At 38.7% G+C, this 26,810-nt stretch overlaps 2 protein-coding genes across 5 annotated transcripts; one reads left to right on the top strand and one right to left on the bottom strand.

Annotated features, from left to right (window-relative positions):
- Nucleotides 1-1,370: 1,370 nt before the first annotated feature.
- mcoln3b (mucolipin TRP cation channel 3b) lies at nt 1,371-8,122 on the top strand. 2 transcript variants are annotated; one of them, XM_020633756.3, is made up of 14 exons: nt 1,371-1,588; nt 2,433-2,656; nt 2,745-2,912; nt 4,128-4,281; nt 4,397-4,472; nt 4,553-4,649; nt 4,961-5,060; nt 5,208-5,320; nt 5,834-5,983; nt 6,074-6,175; nt 6,430-6,552; nt 6,692-6,898; nt 7,306-7,433; nt 7,656-8,122. In XM_020633756.3, exons 2-14 carry the CDS (start codon nt 2,435-2,437, stop codon nt 7,693-7,695), a joined length of 1,680 nt encoding a protein of 559 aa, XP_020489412.2. In that variant the 5' UTR covers nt 1,371-1,588; nt 2,433-2,434; the 3' UTR covers nt 7,696-8,122. The 2 variants fall into 2 exon arrangements, with proteins under 2 accessions (XP_020489412.2, XP_020489411.2); XM_020633755.3 differs by having other exon boundaries at nt 1,373-1,588; nt 7,303-7,433.
- On the bottom strand, nt 8,045-26,645 carry LOC109983841 (G-protein-signaling modulator 2). 3 transcript variants are annotated; one of them, XM_020633754.3, is made up of 15 exons: nt 26,499-26,645; nt 17,968-18,189; nt 17,486-17,621; nt 17,106-17,245; nt 15,885-16,008; nt 15,522-15,637; nt 14,705-14,860; nt 13,730-13,838; nt 13,319-13,484; nt 12,732-12,808; nt 11,945-12,130; nt 10,732-10,900; nt 9,701-9,886; nt 9,505-9,617; nt 8,045-8,980 (listed from the first exon to the last, which is right to left on the bottom strand). In XM_020633754.3, exons 2-15 carry the CDS (start codon nt 18,186-18,188, stop codon nt 8,813-8,815), a joined length of 2,067 nt encoding a protein of 688 aa, XP_020489410.1. In that variant the 5' UTR covers nt 18,189; nt 26,499-26,645; the 3' UTR covers nt 8,045-8,812. The 3 variants fall into 3 exon arrangements, with proteins under 3 accessions (XP_020489410.1, XP_065811716.1, XP_065811717.1); XM_065955644.1 differs by lacking the exon at nt 26,499-26,645 and adding an exon at nt 21,073-21,317; XM_065955645.1 differs by lacking the exon at nt 26,499-26,645 and adding an exon at nt 21,073-21,427 and having other exon boundaries at nt 8,842-8,980; nt 10,818-10,900.
- Nucleotides 26,646-26,810: the final 165 nt, after the last annotated feature.

Here is a 26,810-nt window from a genome sequence, read left to right as displayed (position 1 = left end):
CAACCTCCCCCCATTCTGTTTATTGAAACTGCAGGAGAAAAGCAATAGTGCCCAACAGTCTTTATCAATGAAAGTGGCGACATCTTGTGGAAGATAAGAGAATTGCCAATTTTGCCTTGTCTTGCAAAGGTTAACAGAATATGATAAAAACCCATCTTAGTTGAATGTATATCTAAAAATACAACATATACCATCCTAAAATCATATTATGTAGTTCAATGTGCCAAGGTTTAAGCATACCCAAAGAGGAAAAAGTTGGCAAAAAAAAAAAACAGGATTCAGAGGATAAGAACATCATGATAATGTTCAGGTAAGAGAATATAATCTACAATTATGCAAAAATGATTGCTATAACATATTATATATATTTTTTATTATTATTCTTTTTGAATATACTTTTTCTTTCTTAAGAAGTTTGAACTAATTTGAAATATACTGTTAGTAAAGACTGAAGTCCCTTGCCTAAAGATTTTTTTGTTTACATAATTGCAGTGGTCGTATATAACTTACCTAAAGATTAAAATTAATAATTATAACTCAGGAAGTTTGCCCCATTTAGACTGGTACGTAACATCACTGAAGAAATAAAGGTTTTATGTTGTTGTTATTTTTCGGTGTTCACTTCATTTATTTATTTTATTACTACTTTTCAGAGTACTTTACAAACTACCAGGTAAGTTAATAAATAAATAAAAGTGTAGAAAGCTTACAAGCTATAAATAGATAGATGTAAAAATGTAGCAAAAAATGCACTTTCTATATGCGAAAGTAGCCAGAGGTGTAATAAAATAAAATAAAATAAAATAAAATAAAATAAAACAAAAAATAAAATAAAATAAAATAAAATAAAATAAAACAAAAATAAAATTAAATAAAATAAAATTAAATAAAATTTAAACTAAACTAAACTAAACATCTAGACCGAGGCTTTACACAATTTATCTGCACCGGACAAGTAGTCACCTACAGTTTATTTTGAAAGCTAAAATCACAACACTATAATTAACCTGCTAACTAGCTAAACCATAGACTGTAAAACAGAAGCTAAACTAGTGCTACCAATAATGTTTAAGGACCGCAGGCTAGCAGCTCTCGGTATAAAGTTTCTTATTTACATCGTACTTGCTACTCTTCGTCCAAAAAAACAAACAAACAAGGAAGTCCAACTAAAAGCGTTAAGCTTCAATAAAACACAGATAAGTAAAGTTTTACCAGAAGTGAAACCACGATAGTTAGCTGGAAAGCCGCTCATCAGTTGGAATGTTTGGTTGCCAGTGGTAACGGAAGCCAGTTGATGGACAGCTCAGAGAGCCAATCGGGTTCCATGTTGAGGATTACGTCACAGAAATTAGAAGACGTTACCTGAGCCGTGTGAAAAAAACAGGTTGACGAACTCAGCCTTAACACGACACACACTCCGGAAGTTTTATCTAGAAAAATAACTTAACGACTTTACTTTAGCCGTCAAAAACAACTTATGTATGTAACTTATGGATTTTTATTAGATAAAGTGAGTTGGAGTCGACCCGTGAGAAGCAGACAACAGGTGGATCTAATTAATTGTTCATATACCTGGTGCGAGAGTTTGGTAAGTAGTAAACTTATATCCAGTTTCTTTCACTGTCGACTGTGACTGAAAGAAAATAAGCTTTACTCTTACATGATAAGTATTAAATATTTGATAGTTTGAGGTTTTGGTTGAAGCTGGTCAGGTGTCAACACGTGAGCTGCCGTTTATTATTCAACAAAGCTCAGGTACACCTGACTGTATTTCCTTCCTTCTCTCAGATTGTTGCTGGTCAATTCACCTTTGCTATGTGGGTAAAGATAATCCAGGTAGAGCCTCATACGGACTCTATTGCTTAGTTATGAAGTGTTTAGTCACAAGTTTCTATAAGGGAACACAAGCAACTAAAACACAATGAGGACCAGTAACCAATAACATGTCTCGGAAGTAGTTAAAAGTTCACAGGTAGTACATTACCACAACACTAGATGATTTCCTATAGCTCCTATATCCTATTTGAAGACTTAAATGTTCCACCTTTTATAGTTTCGTCATTGGGAGGCAAGTGTAGGCCTACTGGATATGAAAATAGTGAGTTTCTTTTTCCAGGTTGTATATGAATATAAGAGCCAATATGAGTCCAAAACTACAGCATCAAGCCGAGTTCTGAAAAATGTTGATGCTAAAACAACAAAAACTTAAATTGAATTTGAAAAAAAGATGTGATTTTATTGCTTTATAGAAGTATAACTTTAAATACTTTTGTGTCTGTTTTGCTTTATTGTTGCGACCAAGGCTGGATTTAGATTATATTATTAATAATAATAATAATAATAATAATAATAATAATGTATTTATTTTCCTCACTCAGTGTTTTTTGAGATGCCATGTTTATTGTATATGAACCACACATATTTGACTGCAGATATGGAGGATTCCAGTGACCTGTATGATGAGTATGAGACAGATAATACCCCTCCGTGGGCAGACCACCAACATCAGTGTCTGGAGGATCAGGACAACGTGGAGTGTCTCAGAAGGAAGATCAAATATTTCTTCATGAATCCCTGTGAGAAGTACCACGCTCGTGGCCGGAAACCATGGAAACTCGTACTGCAGATCATCAAGATTGTCCTTATTACCGTCCAGGTGTTTATCTTTGACATGACCAGAACGGGTGTTAATATTGTTAATTGACTAAATTGATGCCAATTGTTTTTTCCCTTCTTCCTCTCAGTTGGTGTCTTTTGGGCTGAGCAACCAGATGGTTGTCACATTTAAAGAAGAAAATCTGATGACATTCAAGCACCTCTTCTTGAAAGATTATGTTGATGGAAGCAGTGATACATACGCTGTTTACAGACAGGACGATGTTTATGAATACATCGATTACATCATTGATAAGGTATTCAATTTCCTTTTTCTTTTACCAAAAGGACATGGTTTCTGTTGTGTCTGTTTATTTTGAGTATGAGATGCAGTAGATGTGTTTCTTTTTTGCTTTTGTGTGACTGTAAATCATTGTTGGATTGTTAGAGCTGTGCATGCTTATATACCCAAAGCCCTTAACAAGTTCCCATGACAAGATATAGCAGGTCATGGGATTGAACTTTGTCCATTTCCTTTTGAATCTTTCATTCCGTTTCATCTGTTTTCACTGCAGCTGTAGAATGACTTTCAATTTAGTCAGCCAATACCAGCCAAATGGGGTGTGCAGAAAAATAGTGAAGTACCAATTATTAAAGAAAATATACATGATTTGATCAAGCTAATGTATCCATAGAAAGTCAGCTGTCACACCTGAACACTACATGTTGCAGTGGGTGAGTGGAAACACAAAATGACATCACCTGTCTGTGTGGTTTTTTTCGTAGGGAGCAGCAGAGACTTATATTGTTGCATTTGTGTTCAAACTCACATTTAAAGGATTTTTCTTTTTTTACACAACACTTATTTCCGCATAAATCTTCCTTAACAACTATAGTGGTATTAAAAATATATTTATATGTTCATTAGCTTGCAAATGCAGAAGTCTAAACTGGGAGCCAAAAATAACTTAAAATTACTGATTTAAACTGATTGAAATAGTTAACTAGCTGAAAGGCTAAACGGTTTAAATGATTCTCTGAAAGTCAAGTATAAATGTTTGAATATTTAGCTAAAAGAAATATAATAGATGAAATAAATAGACAATAAATGGTTAAATATTTGTCTAAATGGAATGGACAAGTGGTTCAAAGAGGCAGTGACTTTTCTTTCAACTATGTATAATGAACATAATTTAAGTGAACTTCTTCAGTCTTTAACAATAGCAGGGTGTTGGTTAAATCATGGCGAGCTAAAACAAATGGAGAAACGGCTGAAACATTCTGCTTTCCTCAAAGTGATAGTTGTTTTATGCTGACCAAACAATCTAAATCTTGACAATATCCACGTTTCATCCAGTCAGTTGTGTTTTTTTTATTTATTATAACATTACAAGTTGGACTTAATGATGCTGTTTTGAACTCTTCTAACACTTCTTTGTGGACACCTTACGCCCAAAATAGTTTGTAACCATTGACTCAAACAGCCTGAACCACTGCTCAAACTTGAGTTTATTTAATTTGTTTGTCTCTAGTACGGTCATCTGCACAACATCACAGTGGGCAATCACGAGTATGAGAAAAAGGGCTCTATCTACACCCCCATGACAGTGTGTCAGGAGTTTTACCTGAACGGTTCCATCCTTCCCAGCAATGACACCTTTGAAATAGATGTCAAAGTGGTGACTGGTATGTTTGAGTATAAAAAGACAGAATACATGCGACCGTTTTTTTCTGATTTGCAAAAAAAAAAAAAATAATAATCAACATTACTTATTTAACATTGTTTTGTTGTAACTTACAGAGTGCATTGAAGTGTCTCCGATGTATCACACCTCATTACAGGAGGGGTATCCACATTTTGAATTGCATTTCAAAAGGTTTGAACATCAATTTATTTTCCTAACTTGACTTTGTATTTTCTGTTATGTTCAGTGAATGCATCTGCTCTGTCTTCCAGGATGCTCACTGTAAAAATCACATTTGTTCTCAAGGCCATAAATCTACAGACAGTGAGACACCGAGAGCTTCCAGACTGCTACGACTTCACCGTTATCGTACGTCACTTGACTTCTCTCCATCAGCCAGTAAACACGAGCAGATCACATCAGACTTTATTTAAAACCTGTGATTACTTTATTGCTGGCTGCTATTCATCGTGAGACGACACCTGTTGAATTTAGAAATGTAAAGAGTCTGTGTTTATTAAATTAATCTACTTGAGTACACAAATCTTGGCAGTCCAAAACTGAATCTTTTGCACACAGTCAGCGTTTTACTTGAGGGCCTCACAAGTGAAGGTGTAGCTGTGAGGTTGTTTTCCTTTTTAAATAAACACCTCTCTTAAAAATGGCTTTCTGGTTAACAGATCACTTTTGACAACCAAGTTCACAGCGGCAGGATAAAGGTCGACCTGGAAAATGATGTAGACATCAATGAATGCAGAGACTGGAAAGTAACTGGAGCATGTGAGTTTGCTGAGCTGAATTGAGTGTGCATAAATGAATCGTCCGCACGGCTGCTGCTGTCGGAAGTTTACGACTCCGCTGCACAATAAAACTTAAGATGTTTGTCCTTTTCCGATGACAGAAACTTTAACTTCTCTGTGCTCTCAGCTGCCAGGAACATAAACTTGACCGTGCTGTTTGACTGCCTCATCATTGTAACCTGTATCACCTCCTTCGCCCTCTGCACACGCTCAGTGATCAATGGGATTCAGCTGCAGCTTGTAAGTAGGCAGAACTGAATATTTCTGCTGAGACGTGAGAAAAGGGTTCCGGTACATTTGTCTGTTCAATATGGTTCTTAATGCATGGAAGCAGCAGCACTCTAAGTTTCACTTAATGACCTTAAGGGGATTTAAATGATACATAAACAATGAAAAAGTGATTTTACAATAACATTACAATTTAATGCATGCAGCAGGTACTTGAGTTAAAATGTAAATGAAAAGCAAATAGGTTCTGACAAAGCTAAAAGCATGCTTTTAATGTTTGTTTTGGGTTAAGACGTCTTTTTCTCCATTAGACATTATAAACCTAAAGAGAAATAATAACACACCCGTTACTTTGTCTGCTTTGTTATAAGATTTGCTCTCCATTTGACTTAATTCTTATACCTTGTTGCTGGAGGTTTTTCATTTGCTTCATGAGCTTCTGAACTCGGTGGATCTCTTTGTAGACCAGTAACTCATTTACAGAGATTAGTTTACAATTTCCCTCCATTTCTCTGTTTGAAACAGGAGTACACGTTGTACTGCAGGAAGAATATCGGTAAAGAAGTCCCTTTGTCAGATAAGCTGGAGTTTTTAAATGGTTGGTACATCTTGATCATCGTGAGCGACATGTTGTCCATCATCGGCTCCATTCTCAAGATAGAGATCCAGACTAAGGTAATGGGGATTGAAATATGACTAAGGGTAATGTCTCGAAAATGCAATGACCAAAGGTGACATTTTTAATTATGCAGGTTTTTATTTTAGGTCCTCACAAGTTATGATATCTGCAGTATCCTCCTCGGGACGGGCACCATGTTAGTCTGGATCGGGGTCATCCGCTACATGGGCTACTTCAGGAAATATAATGTAAGTCCAGCTTGTTAATCAAATACAAAAAAAGAACGTCCATTCGTTTTTTGTGGATGTCACATGAAGTGCTGCACTAGAAGAATACCATTGTGTCATTTTTTTTTTTGAACATACATTTGATGTTTATACATTTGTTTTGAAAGATTACAGGGCCGGGATCGAGTCATCAAAGGGCCTGATTGGCTCATGGGCTGCTGATTGAATAGATTTGTGTTGGATTTCATGCAGAATGTTTTTTGGTCTGTTTTCAGATTCTCATCCTGACACTCAGAGCAGCTTTTCCAAATGTAATCCGGTTCATCTGCTGCGCTGGAATCATCTACCTCAGTTACTGTTTCTGTGGCTGGATCGTCCTCGGCCCGTATCACGAGAAGGTGAGGCACGTTTTGTATTCTTTTTCTTGTTAGCTGGTTTCCCTTTCTTTTAATTACAATTCCTCATAAGACTGATAATTTCAGGAGTTAGTCATTAAGAACAGATATAAATAACCTCCCTTGTTTACCTTTTGTTTAGTTCCGGACCTTGAACACGGTGTCAGAGTGTCTGTTCTCCCTGATCAACGGAGACGACATGTATCCCACCTTTAAGAACATGAAGCAGAAGAGCAGCCTGGTGTGGGTTTTCAGCAGGGTCTATCTCTACAGCTTTGTCTCGCTCTTCATCTACATGATCCTCAGCCTCTTCATCACAATCATCACCGACACCTACGACACCATCAAGGTAACGTTAACTCTTCTTGATGAAAATATGAATATCATCTTTTATTATCTCTCTCCCCCATCTGGTTTTAAAAGTTGATGTTGTGAGTGAATTTCCATCTAATGCTTCAGTGAAAAACAATCCTGTAGAAATTCAATAAAGTCCTGAATTCAACTCTAAACTTGTTAAGATTTACACAAGTGTTGGGAGCAAATTTGAAAGCATTCAGTGTGGCGTATTACAGAATACTGTATACTCAAATGACTGAATGTTTAATGTGAGCATTATTGAATTTTAAAGCTGGTAAAATGAGATACATTTTAATAGCTTCTAGTTTTTAATGAACAAAAGCCAAATATTTACCTTTTGTTATGGCACAGTGTTGACTCTTTGTAAACGGTCACTTCCTTCCCCGTATCGTGTAGCAGCAGCAACAGAGTGGAACCCCGACGTCAGAGCTGCAGAAGTTCTTGTCGGTGTGTAAAGATCTGCCAAACTCCGGGTTGTACCGACTCAATGAGAACAGAGGCTGCTTCTTAAACTGCTGCATCAACAGGTAGGTCAAATGAAGCTCACTCAACCTGCCATGATCATTTTTACTCCGTCTGGAAGTCTGAAATCATTAGTTTCCTGACATCTTCTGCTTGTGTGTGATAATATCAGACATGAACTGTACAGTTACTTAATAAGCCGGAGGTGTAAGCTGAAACTTTTTAATACTCCAATATTGAGAAGATGTAACGAATAAGATCTAAGCTGAGCCATTTTCTCTTTTCAGGTTCAGGCGTCTTGAAGAGAGTCTGACTTCAGAGGCGTAGCAGGCAGTGCCGAGATGTTGAAAGAAGATACTGTATAAACTGTAGTCCAACACTGATGAGCACTTTATACTTTTAATATTAAATGGGAGTCGTTAAAATTATTTTAACATTTGGCCTGAACTTAACTTGATTGATTTTAGTTTTTCATTGCTGGAGAAAAAAAACCCCTTGGTTTAGTGTGGTCTCAATATGATGCACTGGAGAGCACTTTTGTAAATACACACAAACTGTATATACACACAAGTAAATATTAAGAGGATAAACATCCGTCATTGAACATTTAAACTATGTCTTTTTCCAATGCTTGTCTGTTTGAGACTACCTTGTAGGAAATGAATTAAAACATGAATGTATTGTAAATTCAGGTGACTTTTATTTATTTCTCCTGTCAGAAGAAAGTCTCAATAAAAAAAGACTAAAATAACAACTCTCTTTTTCTCAGTCTTGTAAAAATATTGTGACAAAAAAATGGCAATAACTCCACCAATTAAAAAGGAACTCCTTACTCTTTAAGTCAGATAGCAGATACTATAAATGTCTTCAAACGTCACCAGTGTCTTGGTGGATTTTAAAGATTTTTTGGTGTGTTAAGATCAATTCAAATCAACATATACTGCTCCCAGAGACTAAAACATAATCCAAAATGGGCACAACAGCCCATTTAATGTTCCACAATTGGTGATAGCTTCATTGACCACTGTCCATCATTACCTTCGGTTGGGCATCTTTTAAGTTAAGTACTTTGATTCCAAACACAAACTACTTCAACATTGTAAGAGTGGCTTGATGCAAGCTTCCAGAGTAGGCAGGTGTCACTGGTAAAAATGTCTTATTAAAAACAGGCAGCTTGGAGCACCACCAACATGTGACAACCCAGAGTCAGTTATCAAACAATAAGAATCCAAATCCAAAATGTCCCATGATTTAACATCCATAACAACCAGTTCTCTATATTTTCAGACTTGAATTCCTTCTAATGTTCCTTTGCAATCTTTGACGTTTTGCAGGGATGTTGTCACAACAGCCCGAGAAGGCAGGAATCAAGAGTTCAAAAACTCTTGACAGCTTGGTTACTTCATCAGTTATCCTGAGACTTTGAAAACAAAATCCTAGGGAGTCAGTCTGGTTTGGTTTGTGTGACACCAGGGGGCGCGAAAACTCTCTGCTCCTCCATCCTGTTGGACTGGGAATGCAGGATCAGACTGAAAAAATCCTCATCGGGAACAGTTGAACCTTTATTTGCAGAAGGCGGTGCGGCACACCTCTGTTCGTTCAGCCTGGAGCCCTGACACAACAGAAGAGTCGGATTAGTAGATGCTTATCAAGAGTGGGTGAAGTTTGGCATTTGTAACCTTGTGTCCATAACTGATTCATGGAACTTTTTTTAACCCTGGGTCTGCATTACATATTTTGGGAACTAAAAAAATATCTGAAACAAACATTTGAATTGGATAGGAATCCTTCTTTAGACATTTATGACACAATCTTAGCCTCTCATCAAGATTCTCTTAAAACTAATTAACAGAAATGTGTTGATCAAACCTGAAGCAGGCACATAGTCTAGAGTAAAAGGCCAATTGTTTCCCATAATGCATTAAGCTTCTGCAGTCAGGGAGGAGCAGCCGCAGCCCCTCTGAACTGTCACGGCTTTTTAACGTGAGATTAAAACTATCGGTGTCAAATGTGATGCAATAGTGAGTCATGTTGATCGCCGAGCCAGATTCAGCCAGTAAATACAAATGTTACAAGACAATGTTTAAACAATTATTTAAACCTCTTGATGAAATATGCTGGATTATCTTCTCTTACCTGGCACTTGACTAGCATGTCGAAGAAGACGTCGTCCCCCTCAGGCTGCTCAGCACTTGCCTCCAGGCGACTGTACAGGGAGGTTGTGTGCGTTTGTGGACTGGAGATTTGGGCTGGAAGGAGAAATTAATCAAGCTATCAGCGGTAACACTAAGGGAGGAATGACAAAACCTGGACCGGCCTTGCATTTCATTACCTTGGGGGTGGACCTGGTCGGTGCTGGAGGTGGAGGGTGTACGAGGCTGGTTGGAGGCGCTGAGTCGTAAGCCAGGAAAATGGCTCAAGCTCACTCTTTGGTCGTCCAGACGGCGGGCCTGGGAGCTGGCCAGCAGCTCCAGGAAATGACCAGGATCCTGCGAGGGTGTTGCGCACTCCAAAATAGCTAATGAACACAAAAAAATACTCATCGTCCGTGTAACTTTCATTCTATGAATTGCAGAGCAACTGAGTTGGTTCAAAAAATGGTTTTGTCTCATTCGTCTTGGAGCAAACGGTTATAATGATCATAGGAGAAATGTTCAAAGAAGCCACAAAACCCTCCATTAGTTCTAGTTTTTTTAAAAGCAATTGAATTCACATTGATGGTGTAATCACACGGTGGAAATCAATTACACCAAATGTCAAAGTGAAGACTTGAATATACACATCCTTGCTCCTTGCAGTTACACATCTGGATCCCCACAACCTTGAAATTAAAAAAAAAAAAACAATCCCTGTGGGCCAATTAGCAGTGAGTCTTCCCAAAAAGTATTAGAGAATCAGAAATGTGACAAAACGTATGATATCGGTATTGTTTCAAAAAAAGCTTAAAAAAATATCAACATTTTGTCGTCCCCTTCAGCTGCTAGAGCAATCAGTGTGCAGAGACTACAAAAAAAAAAACTTGACAGCTTGGAGAAAAACAAAGAGTGACTACATGTATCTGTTACTTTTTGGTACAAACCGAGGATAGGAGAAGCAAGGATGAGGAGTAATACCAGACAAGAAGGAAACACGGAGGATACATCACAAACACTTGACATGTAAAAAGGACACATCAGTGGACATGCTGTATTCACACCACATAGATGGCATTAACCTCCTTCTTCTGAAAACTGAGAGGACACCACAGCAGGGTTTCCTTTAGCAAGTATTCCATTTCCCCTCTTATATTTCTCCATGAAAGATGAACGTTATAATGCTGCATATGGTGTGAACACAGATGGGAACACAGGGGGGCTGACTCACATTTCCTCTCAGCTATAGGTGGGGTGGAGGAGGGAGAGGAAGAGGAGTGGGCAGGGAGACTGCCCTGTCCATCCAGTAGGGAGCACCTTTGGTCATCCATTCTGTTGCCCTGGAAACGAGACAGCAGGTCGAAAAAGCCGTCTTCCCCGATAGTGTCCCGCGATCCAGGCTACAGTGTTAAAAAGTAAAGAGAACCAATTAATTAAAAACAGATCATTAAGGTTATCCAGAGAGCTGGCAGGCTGTTAATGAAAAACAAATCGAAAGACAGAAGAAATCAGTACGTACACACAGCATCAGTTTGTCACTTTAAAACACTTCTGTTATAAAAGATTTTTGGCTTAGGGCAACAACAAAATAAAATAAAAAAAATAACATTTTAAAGATAAAGATTCAGTTTTACACCCTTGACATTTGTTGGACATTTTGACACTTTTTTTCCTGACATTATGAAGACTACCTTTTAAGATTTACAAAATCTGAAGTCTGACATTGTCTGGATACATGCAAGTTAGAGAGGATGATTCAACATTTACAAACAAAACATTATTTCATACAGTCTTGCAATGGCATTTAGGTACTTTTAAACTTGGCCCAATTTTTACATATTTTTTTGGTTCATGGTAAAATAGCCTTGCATCTGCTAGAATTATACTGGATTACTTCTAGGGATGTGGGCATTTAGAGGAGTAAACAATTACACTTTATCACCCCCCGTAGTCACCCTAATCTGGCCTCATTAGTGGTTATTGCAGCTGCCCGCCACTAACCAGTCCAGGTAGACTAATGTTGAAGGCTGCTGGTGCTAACACTGTTAACGTTAGCAATTCTAGTGACATTGTGTACCCGCTGACAATTTGAAATAAATTGTGCTCAATGCTGACTGTTTTCTGAGTGTTTACCTTTAGACTAGTCGGTTAAACTGAATTAAATTTGAAATAGTTGCCTCTGAACATTCCTAATTAAATACAGAACGTTTGGCTCTTTTTGGTCATTGACGTGCAATAAATAAATAATAAGGGGGTCAAAGTTTTACAAATACGAGAATAACACCTGAAAACTTATACTGTATACATTTATTGCAGTGAGACTCTGCCAACGGACGCAAGTTTCCTACTTTTGTCTTGATGGAAAACCATAGATGACCATACATTTATTTTTAAGTTCTTGGATGTAACGAGAAAGAAAGCGTGTACACTGCAATTAGAATTACCTTAGAAGACACCGGGGCTTCCAGCTCGGGAGCCGAGTCCTCCGTGTGGTTCTCATGCTGCTCTTTGGGAGGTGATTTGATGCTTTTCTGCTTCTTGCTTTTCAACCGATGGAAGAGGAAGAGTTTAGTAGAAGCCTTGATTGTGTTGGATTTAGAAGACCCAGGATAAGAATCATCCTCCCAGTCCTGTACAATCAAAAAAAAAAAAAAAAAAAAAAAACACAAAAAAACACAAAAACAAAAACAAAAACAAAATGTCATGTCACATCACATGACAAAAACACCTCCAGTTAGAAATGTCTACATCACTGATAGTACAACAAACAGCTGATTTATTTAAAAGACTTTCAGAAGGAAGAGAGTGGGAGACGACATCAGGATCAGGGGTCATACCTGTGACCAGTGCAACATGCACTGTAGCCTCTGTACATGGGGCACCTGCTCTACCAACTAAGCTATGCTGGTGCCCAAAAACACAGCTGATTTAATTCACTTTGCATTTTAAAACCTTTCAAAATATATTCTTTCCACTCAATTTAGGAAAACTGTGCCTGCGGTTGAATATGCATCACTTTTAATGACTTTCAGTGTCAGAACTGCAGTCTGAAATAACCATATGAATCACACACAAAGAAATAGTTGTGTGATTTCTATGTCAAAAACAGATAGAAACATGCAAAACAAAGACTTCTGTTATTGTAGAAATCGTATTGCAATCGATTTAAAAACACACCAACACACTGCAAAGTTCACATTGCTGGTGTGTGTGAACTATTTTTAAACATACTTGCTGTGCAGATGGATCTCCTGTTTGATTTTTGTCAGGACTTTGCCTCGGTTCAAGGTTCTCTGCAGACTTGACAGCTGAAACAAAAATACAAAATTCAACACTGTGTTCACATGTTACAACATTTATAGGGCACTTTCCCACCAGCAGGACCAAAAGTGAATCCAATGGGAGCTGCATGCAATGTGTTGTTGACAACAGTATTTTAACTTTCAGCATAACTCATTGTGTGCGCCTTAAAGGTCTAAACAAACATGTACGGGCTTGCGGGCTTCGCGTCACTGTATTTACTGGCAGAACAGTCGGACACTATTAAAACTGTGTATTGCTTAACATGTGTGCTGCCATTAAGCATACAGCATTAAATAGAAAATGGGTCTTTTTTTCTGAGACTTGAAAAACAATTTCAATTGCACCAGCAGTTTACATCTCAAAATGTGTGCATAAAGACTTCTAATCATCTGACTGTGTTTCCTGGTAAACAGGTGCCTTCAGATTTAATTACAAAGATTCAAAAGTTCAATGGCCACATGTTCCAAAATGGATTGAGTTAAGTGAAGGACTGTTTTTGTTGAGAGCGGGTTTACCTGGGTGATTTGAGAAACTGTGGCAGATTGCTGGCAGAGCTGAGCTGTTCATGTTTGTGTTACGGAAGACATTTGGATGAATGTTGGAGTTGGACTTCAGGCCTACGACCAGCCGCAGGTCAGACAAGTTCATCCTGGCTGTCACCTCCCCGCTTTTGTCTCCAGTCTGCAATAAGGACAACAACACGGTTCATAAACAAAGAAGCTTGAAGTGACAAAGACAAAACACACAATTTAACACTGGTTTTGTAGTTTTAACATCCAAAAATGCCTCCTTTTTCAGCACACATTCATTCATATGCTGCATACAAAGAATCCATTATTCCCTGCTGTTCCTTAAAGTACCACTAGATGGGGGTGTAGGCTGATGGAAGCTGGACCCTGAGGGAGGAGGTGAACTTAAACAGTCACCTCTTTGGCAATTTCCAGATGTTTCTCAGCGAAGTGCATTGCTTGCTCATGATTCCCCAGGGCGGTGTGGGCATTTCCTAGACTCCAGTACGCTCTTCCTTCACCGACTCTACAGAGAGACAGAGAGGGTGGGGGGGGGGGGAAACGGGCAGAGCAACTTCAGCTGAGATTATGCAAGAAATGGGAAGGGCAGTCATCATACTATCATTCAGTAAAATCCCCAAAACACAAATTTAGCGTGAGCTTGTCCTCATTTCACAACAACAGCAGATATTCAATTTAGGATTTATTATGGCCCGGCCTAAATCCTCAACGTTTACACAAATCCTCTATTGTTTCATACAAGGGACACATATTTAAAAATAGGGAGACTATTTGAAAGAGTAAATAACAAATTAAAGCGAAATATGACTATTATTAAATCTAATTTCTTTACCTTCAACATGACTTATAAAACAATATGACTGTGCAGGTTTATGGTAACACAAGTACATAGACTGCCCACATTAAGAATATAGAATTGCCTTCATCACATGGATGTTGTAGAGTGGGAAACTATAGAAACCTTTTTTTATCTGAAAAGTGGAAAATGTAAAGGCTTTATCAAATTCAGGGCTGACAGGCTTTACATTTTATGTTTTTGTTCACTGTTAAGCAACTTTTAAATGTATTTTAAGACTATTAAGGTTATCACAACATATGTTTTGGTAAGTTTTCCATTTCAGCAAAAACAGGCTTTATTGATGGTGTTTTTAAATGACATACTGTAGGTGTAACCCGAAACTCTTTTCCTTGACTTTTCAGTGTCTTTGCAGTTCACTACAGCTTCATGGGTGTTGGCAGTCACACCATGAAATCGGTGCAGGTAATTAGTTCATGGACCACCCACATACAGACTGTGCATGCTCATTATACTTCAAAAGGCAGCTCGGTGGACAGCCGACAACAAATGGCTTCTTTTTTTACGGCCGATACCTGTCGTTGAGGTCCTGAGCAATGACCAGATGTTTGAGGTGGTAATCGATGGCTCTCTCATAGTCCTGCAGTAGTGTGTAGGTGTTGCCTAAACTGTAGCAAGCCTGAGCCTCCACCGCTTTGTCCTTCAAAAGCCGGGCCAGCTGCAGAGTCCTCCTGAGGGCGAAAAACAGGAGAGGAGGAGGACAGTGAAAGAATGTGCAGGGTGGGAGCAGGAGAAGGATAGTTATCTGCTGTTGTCTTTGTTGCTTTTTTTTTTTTTTCTTCAGAGGACAATGTGTATCATTGAATTGCCGAAGTACAAAATGAAAAGCATTTTAATCTAACCGACGTGTGCTCCTCAAAACTACTATTGCACTTTAATGTTTCACTTTAAATCACATCCTTATATTTCATATTTATTAGAAGGTGTAGTAAGTTTTGTAATTTCCCTGAACATTACATGGACTGACATTAAATCTGCGAAACAGAGAGGTAATGAAAATAAAGAATTGTCAGCTAAACTCATAATCAGGAGGTGTGATGAACTAATTTCATAGTGGTGATCAACTAAGTGTAATCAGAGTGTTTCTTAGTTAAAGTTTTAGTGTTGTGTGTTGGTAGGTTAAAATAAAAACGATTCTCTCACCCAAACAATTTATAGAAAAAGCAAGAATACAGAAAAAAAAACAAGTTCAGGATCAATGTTAACACCGTGCTAAAATAAAAATATCAGCACTCTTTTTCTGTTTTCAAGCGTGATGATATCATAAAGAGACCAACAATAACCATCACAAGGTAAAAAAAAAAGGTCCACAAGCGCCACTTGTTTACTCACTTGTAATGACCAGCAGCAACTTCAAATTGACTAAGGAATATGTGAGCGTTGCCAAGGTTACAGTGGGCCCTCCTCTCAGCAGATTTATCTCCAAACTCTTTAGCGATGAGCAGCCGCTGCCAAACATGAGGGATCACATTAAGATTAGGATTAACAGGAGATGTTTTGAGGTAATCGAGACAAACACAGCCTTTAGAATCATGGCATCTGACAAACAAATATGGTTGTAATCCTTCAATAAATGTGTCAGATATTAAGTTATCTTCTTACTTGTCGTTCAAGGCGTTCAATACGAGGAAGCTAAATCTGTTGGTAGAGCAGGTAGGTGGTACCTTTGACTTTCTGTGCAAATTTGCAACCTACCTTTTCATGTCCGGCCACGGCAGTTTCAAAGTCACCCAGCAGATAGTAAGTGTTGCCAAGGTTACCATAGGTACGCCCCTGTGCTGCCCGATCGCCTAATTCCTTCACCATGCACAGGTTTGCTCTTTTTAAAAAACAAAAAAGAACAAAGAAACACATTTAAACATGTTATCAAAACATGGTCACTAATTACTTATTAACAGGATTACTTTTAAACTCGAACAAACGGCCCAGAACAGCAGACACAAACCCTTTATTAAAAAAGTGCGCCAATAATCGTGCATTACTCGTACATCATAAATCAATTCACTTATTTTGAGTGCAGAAGCTAGTAAGTGGCTTAAACATCTCCACCTGGAAGACAATAAACTTAGATTTTAAATCACATTTGGCAAGAGAACCTCAAGTTAAGTAAATTACCTTCGAACTTAACATAATATATGCTGTCAATTGATTTTTTTTTCCATCGTCAGCATTTTCCTATTCACAGGTCTGTACCGAGGGGAAATAGCAACATCATCAACGACTTTATTTTTGAGATCAGCTGTTCATTATTGGACTAACAGTAAGGAACAAATGAACAATGAGTACTGGAGAACTCCTCACCTACATCAAGAAAATCTATAAACAAGCTAGCAGCAGCTTACTCTTTACACCCTCTTCACACCCTCCTGACTTCATGGCCCTCAAAGAAAAGCTCGAGTGTGAAGCACTGGTTTTGAATCTGAAATTCTATATTCAGTCATTCAGTAGTTTCTGCAGACACTTTGGTTGCTGATAACCTTGTGAAATTTCAAGCCGAAGGGTCAATTTTTGGACACCGTTTTTACGATTTTATCAGGCTTTCTACTGAAGCAGTTTATAATGTTTTTTAATGATGTTTGTACCACGGCGGTTCTGGCTTTTTATTTGACTTTATAGGGGGATGGGATACAGCCTTTTAACTGAAACATGACTACATCTTGTTGTGATGTCAGCTTCATATGATCTATTAAAACATCTGCATTAGTAAATCTGGTTTGTAGTCCGGTCAATTGTTGGACATCTTAACTGATTTTGTAAATCCTCAACCTGTAGGGGGTGGCCCCATTAAAAAGTAGGGCTATTGAGGGGATCATTACTGTCGCTCTTTGGTTGAAATACTCACACCTGTAAAGGGTTTTCATCAAAACTGCAAAAGGACAGTCAGTGTCCAGAGGAAAACAAAAAAAAAAAACCTACTCGTAGTACTTTGCAGCTTTCCTCAGGGCTGCCCTGGCCTCCTCAGAAAACTCTCCTGGCTCGGCTCCACTCCAGCAGATGTTCTTGCCCTTGGCGTGGTAAACGTTCCCGAAATTATACAGTGCTCGAGCTTGCCCAACCTACAGCAGATTTGAACAGACGGAAACCAGAGTGACCAGTGCTATAATTACATACTTAAAATACACTGACACCAGAACAGCTTGTTTGCATGCGGCTGGCAAACTATACCATTCATCGGGCATACCAAAACTGTCCTGTGGTTGCAGCGCATGTCATGCCGAGTGACGGAAAACTAATTTGGATCCATTTGATCTAATTAAAGCAATAAGGCCTTTTAGTTACTAACAAACGGGACCCACCTTATCGTAAATGGCTCTGGTGATGTCCAAATGTCTTTGGCAACAGACAACAGCTTCATCATACCGTCCTAAAAGTTTTAATGTGTTCCCAAGGTTGCCACTGGCTTTGGCCTCACCAAGCTCATCTCCAATAGTTCTATGATTATAAATGAGAAAAAAAAAACACATCAGGAAATCATTAGACTGCAATATTAGCAGATTACTGGAGTGTATTAGTACAAAAACACAAGAGGGAAGAAAGTAATAAAAGCCGCAAGCAGCAATACGGAAAGAGTCGAGACTAGCAATTAAATCATCGAGGGGGAAATGGTTATTAAAAAAGCTGGAGCATTTGTTCAGAATAAATTGTAAGAGATTCATCTGGAGGAAAACTAGTTTGCATGGTTGCAAACTCAGGTCAAAGATCCCACGAGCAGGAAATAGGAAAGCTGTTCTATTAATATTAAAAAGATAATTCAGATTAATGCTGTGAAACTGTTAACCTGGTAAGTGTGAGGTCATGGCGATGGTACTCCAAGGCTTTTTGATACTCTTGTAGGTGAAAGTAGGCGTTGCCCAGCTGGCTGTAGATGGCACTAAGGATCTGGAGGTCCTCAGTCCCAACCTCGATGGCAGACTCAAAATAAGACACACCAGCACGGTAGTCGCCAGCCTTACAGAGACGCTCACCCTCCAGAGCAAGGTCCAGACAAGATGACTCCATCCTGCAAAGAAGTGGGACATACATGAGGTGAGCTTTGAGTCCAAAAGTTATGATAAAGTGACAAACAATTGTCAACTTTTCCAAAAGTGTAGCAACTAACCAATATATTAAACATGGAAGTATCAGCTTGATTGAATTAACTGATGATCTTAGTCTAATCTATTGATTTAACACATGTTGCTCCTTCCAGTAGTCCAAAGGGAGCCATTCAAACATACCTTTTCTTGTCATATGATGAATTTAACTGTCCTAAATGTCACAAATCAGAGGTGGGAAAAAATCGATTTATGTTAAAATCGAGATTCTTATCTTCTGAGATTTGAAGTAGATTCATAACTTCCAAAAATCTGTCACTCCCTGCTAAGTGCTAAGGCCAGCTATTTAACTTAGTAGAACGCTAAATGGAGCAGCAAGAAATTCAGCCAGTCTCACAGATGACTGGAGTAGATCCTGAAGTATGTACTAATTCAAAAATAGACTCTGAATCCATGAATCCAGAAACGTTTTGAATCGAATCGTGACGCCAAAAATTGAAAACGAAACGTGAGACGCCCAAAGATTCCCAGTCCTAGTCACAATGCAGACAGTGGTGGAAACAAAGACCTGGAAATTATTTTAATGTAGAGCAGTGGGGGGTGGACCACAAGGATGTTTTCTGTGTTTAATCCTCAACAACGCACAGTTAGATCCCTTGAATGAACGATAACTCAGCATATACATGAAACTTTCTGTAGGGAACCTTTCTAAGTCTTGGCACGTTCACAAACAAAAGGGAACAGAAACAGCAGAAAGAAGTCAAAGACCCTGTGAGACATGGCACAAGAACTATAAATCTAAAATAGGACAGAGCATTTCCTGTCTGTGGGGAGCACGAGAGCGCAAAAATAACCCTGGAACAAAAGTATGCGTCTTACATTTCACCACGAACACACAGTCAACTCCGATGTGTCTGTGGTAAGGATTACCATATATAACTTCCACACTCATCCTACACAAGAAATCACCCCTTGTTGAATTGTGTGATCGCTTAGTTTCAGGTTACATCAAAACAAAAAGGTATTTGCCAACCAATTGGGATTAGACATGTTGCTTTGTGAGGGTTGTGTGAGTCCTCGGAGCCATAATACTGGGTCACTCAGGGGATGAAAAGTCAGCTCAGAACAGACAGACAGCATCTCCTCCCACTCTGTCTGCTGAACCCCAAACAAACCCTAACAACCCTTTAGGAAATTGATCGTTAGAGTTAAGCTCTGCAGCTCCCTGCAAATAACTCAAGACAAACTATGTTTCATTTGCTGCAGGACTTGTTTACCCATGATCCCATTGGTGATTACATGTGAGTGAATAAATGATTGACAAATTAAAGCAAACAAATTGTACAGTCGTCGTTACATGTTTGCGTTCAGTTAAGTTCGATTAGCCTGAAATACCAACCAATACCATGTGGGCTCGACTCCCATTGTGTAGAAATAAAAAGGCTTAAGTGAGATGAACAGACTGACGTTTTCTTATTTGACAACACAGGTCTTAATTTAGTTAAATTTTGTGGACATAAGCAGTTTAAAAAGTTCAATCACAATATATTGAATCTAATTCTCAGCTGATCGCAAAATGTTTAAAATCGCACTAAAATCCAATCGTGATTCAAAAATATCGATATCTTGAGGACTCTGATTCCCACCCCTCATAATTAACATAATCGGTCCTCCCTGTTTCACCATCTTTGCTAATGTTGATGTACGACGAGTCAGTCTATGATCATATTTAGCTGTTAATGCTTACTTTTGCCGTCATTATAGCTATAATCTATCTTATTTATTGATGTTTCTCTGTTTGTCTCTATCCTTCTCCTTCTTTCTGCATCTCCCTCTATCCCACTTTCCAAGCCCAACACAGTTTAGACAGATGTCTGTTCATCATGTGTCTGGTTCTGTTTGAGGTTTCTGCCTTGTAAAAAGACAGTTTTTCTTTGCTGCTGTAACTTTGTTAAATGTTGCTTAGTGCTGTGCTCATGATGGGTTGATGTTGGGTCTTTGTAGATAATTTAACAAAGAGTAAGGTGTTTTACCTGCTCTTTGTAAAGTGTCTTAAGACAACATGTGTTATGACTTAACGCAATACAAATAAAGATTAATTGATTGAAAAAAAATGATAAATCTATGAGATGAAATGGCATCATCTGCAGGGGACACTTTGCAACAAGGCAGCTCTCATTCTCTATCACTGGTTTCTTTACAAGCCCATCGCTGCTCCATTCACAAAACAAGATTTGAAGATGTTTGATGTCCAAGATCACAGACATCGGGGAGACTACAATCCTGCAATCCACATCAAGACTACGTCTGTGGACCTCTCACAAAACGGGAACATTTTGCCCGATATTCTGTTCAGAAACATCCTGGAAAAAAAAAAAAAGAAAAAGCGGAACAATCACAGGTTTGTAGTCCGGTGCAAGACCAAACCAGCAAACGCTAAGTCATCCTCTAGTGTACGGGCAGCATTAACTCACAGCTTAAGCTCCCTCCCCTCCATCCATCCATAGTATCTGTACAAGTCTCAGAGGGAAGTAGTTAATGTCAGCTGGACAGCAGGGACTCTCAGTGAGAACTTCAAGTTGATCCTCAGACTTTAGAAACTTGTATTTCATGTTTGTTTCCGCACATCAAAATTACAGGCATGCTTTGACTTTGACTCCTTGGACAGGATAAGACTTCATGTGACATATAGATGGATGTTCATCAATCTAACATTGTTCAAAGACCCCCCCCCCCCAAAAAAAATAAATAAATAAATAGCTTCTCCTCTTAGATTAACATGCTAGCTGGCATCTTCCAGAACAATTCATTACCTCGAGTTAATGTGAAGTGACATCCTGCTCACATACCTGCTGCCTTTCCCCATCGTGATGCACTTGAGACAGTTTGACACGACCGACATTTCAAGCTTCGCGAGCACCTTCTGGAGCAAACGCAGCTCTCTCAGAACAACACGCATTACCTTCTCTGCCGTCAAATCCATAAACATAATGCAGCCAGCCACAGTGTCCTGACTTCATAAAAAATAAAGAAAACATGGCTTCCTCTGGATCTGCAGCTGCTCCTCAGAGCGCTCTGCACACTTGTGTTAACAGCAACAACAAAAAAAAAAGAAAAAGGAGGACTTAATCCGCTCAGAGTTCACATTGACCTTTACAATCCGGCCAAGAGGTCTTTAGTTAAGGTGAATGCAGATTAACAGCCTGTTGTTACTATGCAGAAATGAACAGAGACACACACAGAGAGAGAGAGAGAGAGTGTTTGGCTTGGTTGCCATGTTTAGCTGATTGCCTTTTTTCTTCACTGCTTAGCATTTGCTAACCTGCATCTCTAAGCACCTTGATGATGTGTGTCACTTCCAATTAGGCCAGACCTCAGAGGTAATTATAGCCTCTTTAAGTGGCTCTAGTGAACCTTAAGGCTATTTGCTCCACACTCCATGAAATAATCATTCAGCGGCAGGCTGCCAGGACGGGAAGGAGCTCTACTCTTAACCCCTCAAATATAATGAACCTCTGTACGGATTTTTATGTAAATGAGATGGGTTATTCATTGTATGATTTCTATTATTCTCAGTCATCTCCTGGGGCAGATTCCACAGAGACAGTATAATAATGCATCGGAAAAAGGAAGCAAGAAATTAATTTACACAGCAACTTCTCAAAAGTTTCTGGGAACTCAGCTGTGGCCGATACATCTGGAACAATGCTTTTGAAAGGGGGTGAAAATATGTTGCATCTCTATTGGTTTTAGCACAAGGATCAGAATAAGGCATGTGACATTAAAGCTGAAACCTAAGTTGGCCAAAAGCCAGAGCCATCATTAAAAAGGCGACAGGCCTTTTTCCTAGACCAAAGACCTCCGGCTTGCTGAATCAGAGACATCAATAACCATTTCTCAAATTTATACTGTTCATATTTGTCCCGGCAGCAGAAACCAGGCTCTCGAGTAGACGGAGCTAACAAACCTTCAGCGAGGTGATCGGGCCTTACTACCACTTGGCGTCCCTGACATCCAGCCACCACCATCGGACTGTATCGTCCCTACAAACCAACGCCATCCTCGTTTGTGCACGGCCTGCTCCGACCTTAGCGGCAAGAAAGTGTGGACAACAGGAAGGCGAGGAATACAAAGGAGAGAAATCCTTCCAATTTTTCTTTGGTAACACAGAAATGAGTAACGTCTTCTACCTGCTCTTTTGTTATATTAAATTACAAAGAGTAAGGTCTTGATAAAATTTGTTGTGAATTGGCGCTGTAGAAATAATGATTGATTTAATTTGTCAAGTTTGTCCTTGATGAAAAAAAGAAGATATATTTTCCTGCTTTGTCTTATTTGGAAACGTTACAGCCGTTAGTTAAAGACTAGACCAGCTGGTTATCAGATTGTGTGAACAACCTGCAGGCTAGACAGTTATCCGTCACTGGATTTGTAAAGTGGAATTCAGTCAGAGAGAAAAGTGCCAGTTTTGCACTGACTTGATGAGTCTTGTCCTTAATACCAACCATTACAATGGGATGATGCAATATACGGCAAAAACAATGACAACATAACCTGCAAAGTGCAATCCCAATGTAATGCTCCCACACTTGTTTCAGGCGTGCCATAAGAAAACCACGGTGCTGTTGTTGAGGACCTCATGTTGTCTGTTCAACCTTCATCAGTTAGTCAGAGAGGTTGAGAGATGAGATTTTGCAAGTTGGTAAATATGGGACATCATTGTTACTTGCAGCTCTAATATGACGCACGCAACTTTGTGAACTTTTATTCACACTAATAGTATGCAGCAGTGATCTAAAATTCTGAAATGATAAAAACACACTGCATCATCATGAATGTGATACCTAACACATCAGACGCTGACTATACACAAAAGAAATGCTCCCTGTCCTGATCGCAGTGCAGAGAAGAGCTGTCCAACCAGGAGCCTGAGCTAACACGGCCACAGAGCGACCCACATGGTGGATCCCTGACAACTAACAGGCTTAATGTAGAAACAAGTCATTAAAAGCCAAAGCCCCGATGACTCTGCACACTAACACACAACAAAGTAGTTTGGAAAAGGCTGAACAATGCCAAGCCTGGTTTTCTATCTGACAACGTGAGAATTCAGGCGTCATACTGTCTCTGTCTGAACCACCTCTTATCTTGAAACTGGAGCTGAGAAGCAGCAGTGAAGACTCACTGTCATGTGATCACAAGAGCCCCCCCCCCCCCCTCTTAACTCAGTCATTCTTAACTCAAACAAAAGTCATTATGGGGGGGGGGGGATTACACATGCGATGCTTACAATTTAAATGTCAAGTCCTGATGTTACAAGTTTTTTCTGTGATTTGTTTGATGCAGTCAGGAGAAAACACAAGTCGTTCAATAGAGACTTGATTGGTAACTTGTTCTGATATTGTGTTAGTGATTAAAGGAACTATTTCTGGGCCTTAAAAAACGACCCTTTTGCAGATTTTCTTAATGCACTTTTAACTGGAAATTTGTAGACTTGAAAATGCTTGTAAAATAACAAAATGTTTATAATACAAGTACAACTTTGCATTTTATAGACTAAGCAGTGATTTTTTTTTTAAATAACATTAATTTCACTTTTTAAGGCCTAAAAGATAAATTGAGAAAACCATTGCCAGATTATTCCATAATGAGGAGTATCTCTTTGTAGTTTCTTTAAGATATATTATTTAACTTTAACAATAAGAAAAAGACAGAAACATTTAAGGGCCACGGGTGTTCAGGGTAACACTTCTGATACAGTATTCAGGTCATCTGTTTGCTGTAGTCTGCGCGCAAACAGAAACCCTCACTAGCATTGTCGACCTACTTTTTTTTTTTTTTTTTTTTAAACAAAGCAAAAATTATTAATCCTACCTGAGCCAAATTTCTCCAACCATGTAAAAAAAAAAAAAAAGAAACTTTCAACAGACAGTGTTACGTTTTATCTACTCTGCCAACCACCCGTTGTGGCGGTCACGTGACCACTGTGAGCTATTTGTTTTGATCTCCTCTGCACATACCGCTGCACTGGCCCGTACCGGACTCATTTGCCTCCCTGACAGCTTCAATGAGTCTATTATCCTATGACCTCATTCACTGGCTGAAGTGTTTTCACCCAAATAACTCTAGCTGACTGTGTGATTTTTGATGGATTGCATCATTCTCTGCAGACTCTAGACAGTGTAAGTGTGCAGAGATGCACAGGGTGCAGCTGTTACTGATGCAGAGACCACAATGTCTGGCAGCAACTACACCATGTTCAAAGTCACTGCAGCTCTATGTAGTACATGGCAAATGCTATCTTCATGCTTTAAACCAACCTGCAATGTCTACACTGTGGTGGGTTGTAGCTTATTTTCAATTACTGACTGAACTTTTGAGTAATATTAAGAAGCACTAGAGGTCAAGCTTACAAGGAAGTGTAAAAACAAGACTAAGATTACACCTTTTTATCACAACTAGCCAAAACCAAGCAACTTCTTCATCTCTTTTTGTTTCCAACAAACAGTCAAAAACCAAGACTCTTCATTTAACACCGTAATGGACAACTAAGTTAAACAAATCTGTACAATTACGAAAGCTTTAACCGGCAAATGTTTAACTGTTTTGCTGAAGAAATGACTGAAACAATTATTCTGCTATCAGGATTTTTTTTGTTATGTTTCTATCAATCTACTTCATTAATCATCAAATTATCCAACTCAAGATACGGAGGGGCAGACGTACTTCCCTTCTATCTAAATGAAACCAACTGCAGTGTAGAATTGCATTGAATGGAAGAACCAAGAATGTAAATCAATGAATCACGTTTTTTTGCATTTGCTGCTATCAGAAGTCTTCAGGCATTCAGCAGATTTCTATTTGCTTCAATTCAGCGGCCTTCAACTGACACGACACAGTATACACACATTTAGAATAAATTGGGTGATTGCGATTGTCATTTTCATACTTGTACTTTGCATCAAGTTGGATGGATGCTGCTAACTTAATGAGAAACAGGACCAACAGTGTGTTCATTTTAGCAAATTGGACTAAACACCTGAAAGTGTTGATCAGCGCTGTTGATTTACCTCCCTATAATAAGAGAATGATTACTATTGTTACGAAAACGACACATTTAAAGTTGTTTTAAGGATGCTATATTTGCCCTGTCTTACAGCTATCTAGTCAGTTATTTCATCTGTTCATAATAAATAGGGCCCATTGAATGTGGCATCCCAAACCCAAACCATTTCAGTACGAATACACCCATCCAGACTCTAAAATTAACTGATGCTCTCAAAAGTGATAACCATCTTTATTTTTGTCGAAAGCTTAAGAGAAACCACGATTCGTGACTCAGCCCTAATCCTGCACGGCCAAAGAGGTCACAGGCACATTTAAAATTATAAAAAAACTGTGCTGCAACACCATCAGTGCAGGATATACTCTGTAATCATAGTGTTAGTGAACAAGAGGGTGAAGGAGCATTACAAACTGCTGAAACAAGCAGCAGTGTAAGTAAATGAGCAAGAAAACAGATAATATGTTCAAAGTGTAAGTTCTGCATTCAAAGCATTACTTTAGTAAAAGTTCTTAACATAAACATTACTGCACAGAAAAAGCCACCATTAAAGAGAAAGGCACATCTCAAAATATGTTGGAATTTGATTGTTTTATCTGAATGTTCATCACTTAGTGCAGCTTGTAAAGTTCAAGGTAATAACTTTTCTCCATAAAAACAATGTTGTGTTTAAATACATTCTGTTAAGTACTAAGCTACATTTGCATAGTTAACTTGGGTTTTAAAGAGGATAGAAATACTCAGACTCAAGTGAAGTGAGGCAGGACTTTATCTGAGAAGTTATTTTCAACCAATGAAAAAAAAAAGAGGTGCAGAAAAGCAACTCAATTAATAAAGAAAATGCACTTTTTGTCAGCTAGAACTATCTACTGATGGAAAAATAGGGAAGCTGTTATTATTTTCGAGTCTCGGTATGACTATGACACAAACCCTGTGAGTGTGTGGGAAACTATGAACCAGAAAAGCTGGAAATTAGTCGGTTTAGGAGGAACATGCCATCACATGCTCGCTGTCTGACTGGACGGCCTCTAAATAAATTTTAAAAAAAGGTGACATTACAGTGACACGGATAATATGAAGATGTAATAAATGCATATAGAAGCTTTGCAGAGAGCAAAATAAAAATAACTTTCAGTCAAAAAAAAAATGGAGCAAGGCAGCAGGACTTTTGGCAAAACTTTTTAAGGTACTTTTTCCCCCTCCCCAACTTACCTCAAACTGAAGAGCTTGAATTCATCACAAAAAAAAAGTTTGAGCCAAGAAAATATTGTCAGCGAGTAGAAACCTTTCAAACTAATCGCGTTGTTTATTCTTTGTTGTTTGTACTTCCAGCTGGGAGGAAGATGTGTCCGTCCTGTGAAGCAGTAGTTGAAGAAGCCCCTCCCCTCGCTGAAAATCTGCCTCCAATTAGGATTCCACGGTTGCTGCCTTCAGGTACCATCGGAAAAACTCGCATCGCCTCATACGCGAAAACGATCGCCCGATTGCATCGAGGCCTTCATAAATAATTCGACATTAAATGCG

The sequence above is a fragment of the Labrus bergylta genome, chromosome 6 (assembly GCF_963930695.1).
Source record: "Labrus bergylta chromosome 6, fLabBer1.1, whole genome shotgun sequence".
Taxonomy (NCBI): Eukaryota; Metazoa; Chordata; class Actinopteri; order Labriformes; family Labridae; genus Labrus; species Labrus bergylta.
The sequence above is the reverse complement of the archived record's forward strand: the minus strand, read 5'-3'. Positions and strand labels throughout refer to the sequence as shown.

Coding starts and splice junctions, on each gene's coding strand:
- mcoln3b (XM_020633755.3), top strand. CDS start 2,435: ATGGAGGATTCCAGTGACCTGTATGATGAGTATGAGACAGATAATACC. Junction 2,913..4,127: donor TCGATTACATCATTGATAAG/GTATTCAATTTC, acceptor GTTTGTCTCTAG/TACGGTCATCTGCACAACAT. Junction 6,899..7,302: donor ACACCTACGACACCATCAAG/GTAACGTTAACT, acceptor CGTATCGTGTAG/CAGCAGCAACAGAGTGGAAC.
- LOC109983841 (XM_065955644.1), bottom strand. CDS start 21,212: ATGTTTATGGATTTGACGGCAGAGAAGGTAATGCGTGTTGTTCTGAGA. Junction 13,839..14,704: donor GCTCAGGACCTCAACGACAG/GTATCGGCCGTA, acceptor GTCTCTCTGTAG/AGTCGGTGAAGGAAGAGCGT. Junction 12,809..13,318: donor CAGTTTCTCAAATCACCCAG/GTAAACCCGCTC, acceptor TTTTTGTTTCAG/CTGTCAAGTCTGCAGAGAAC.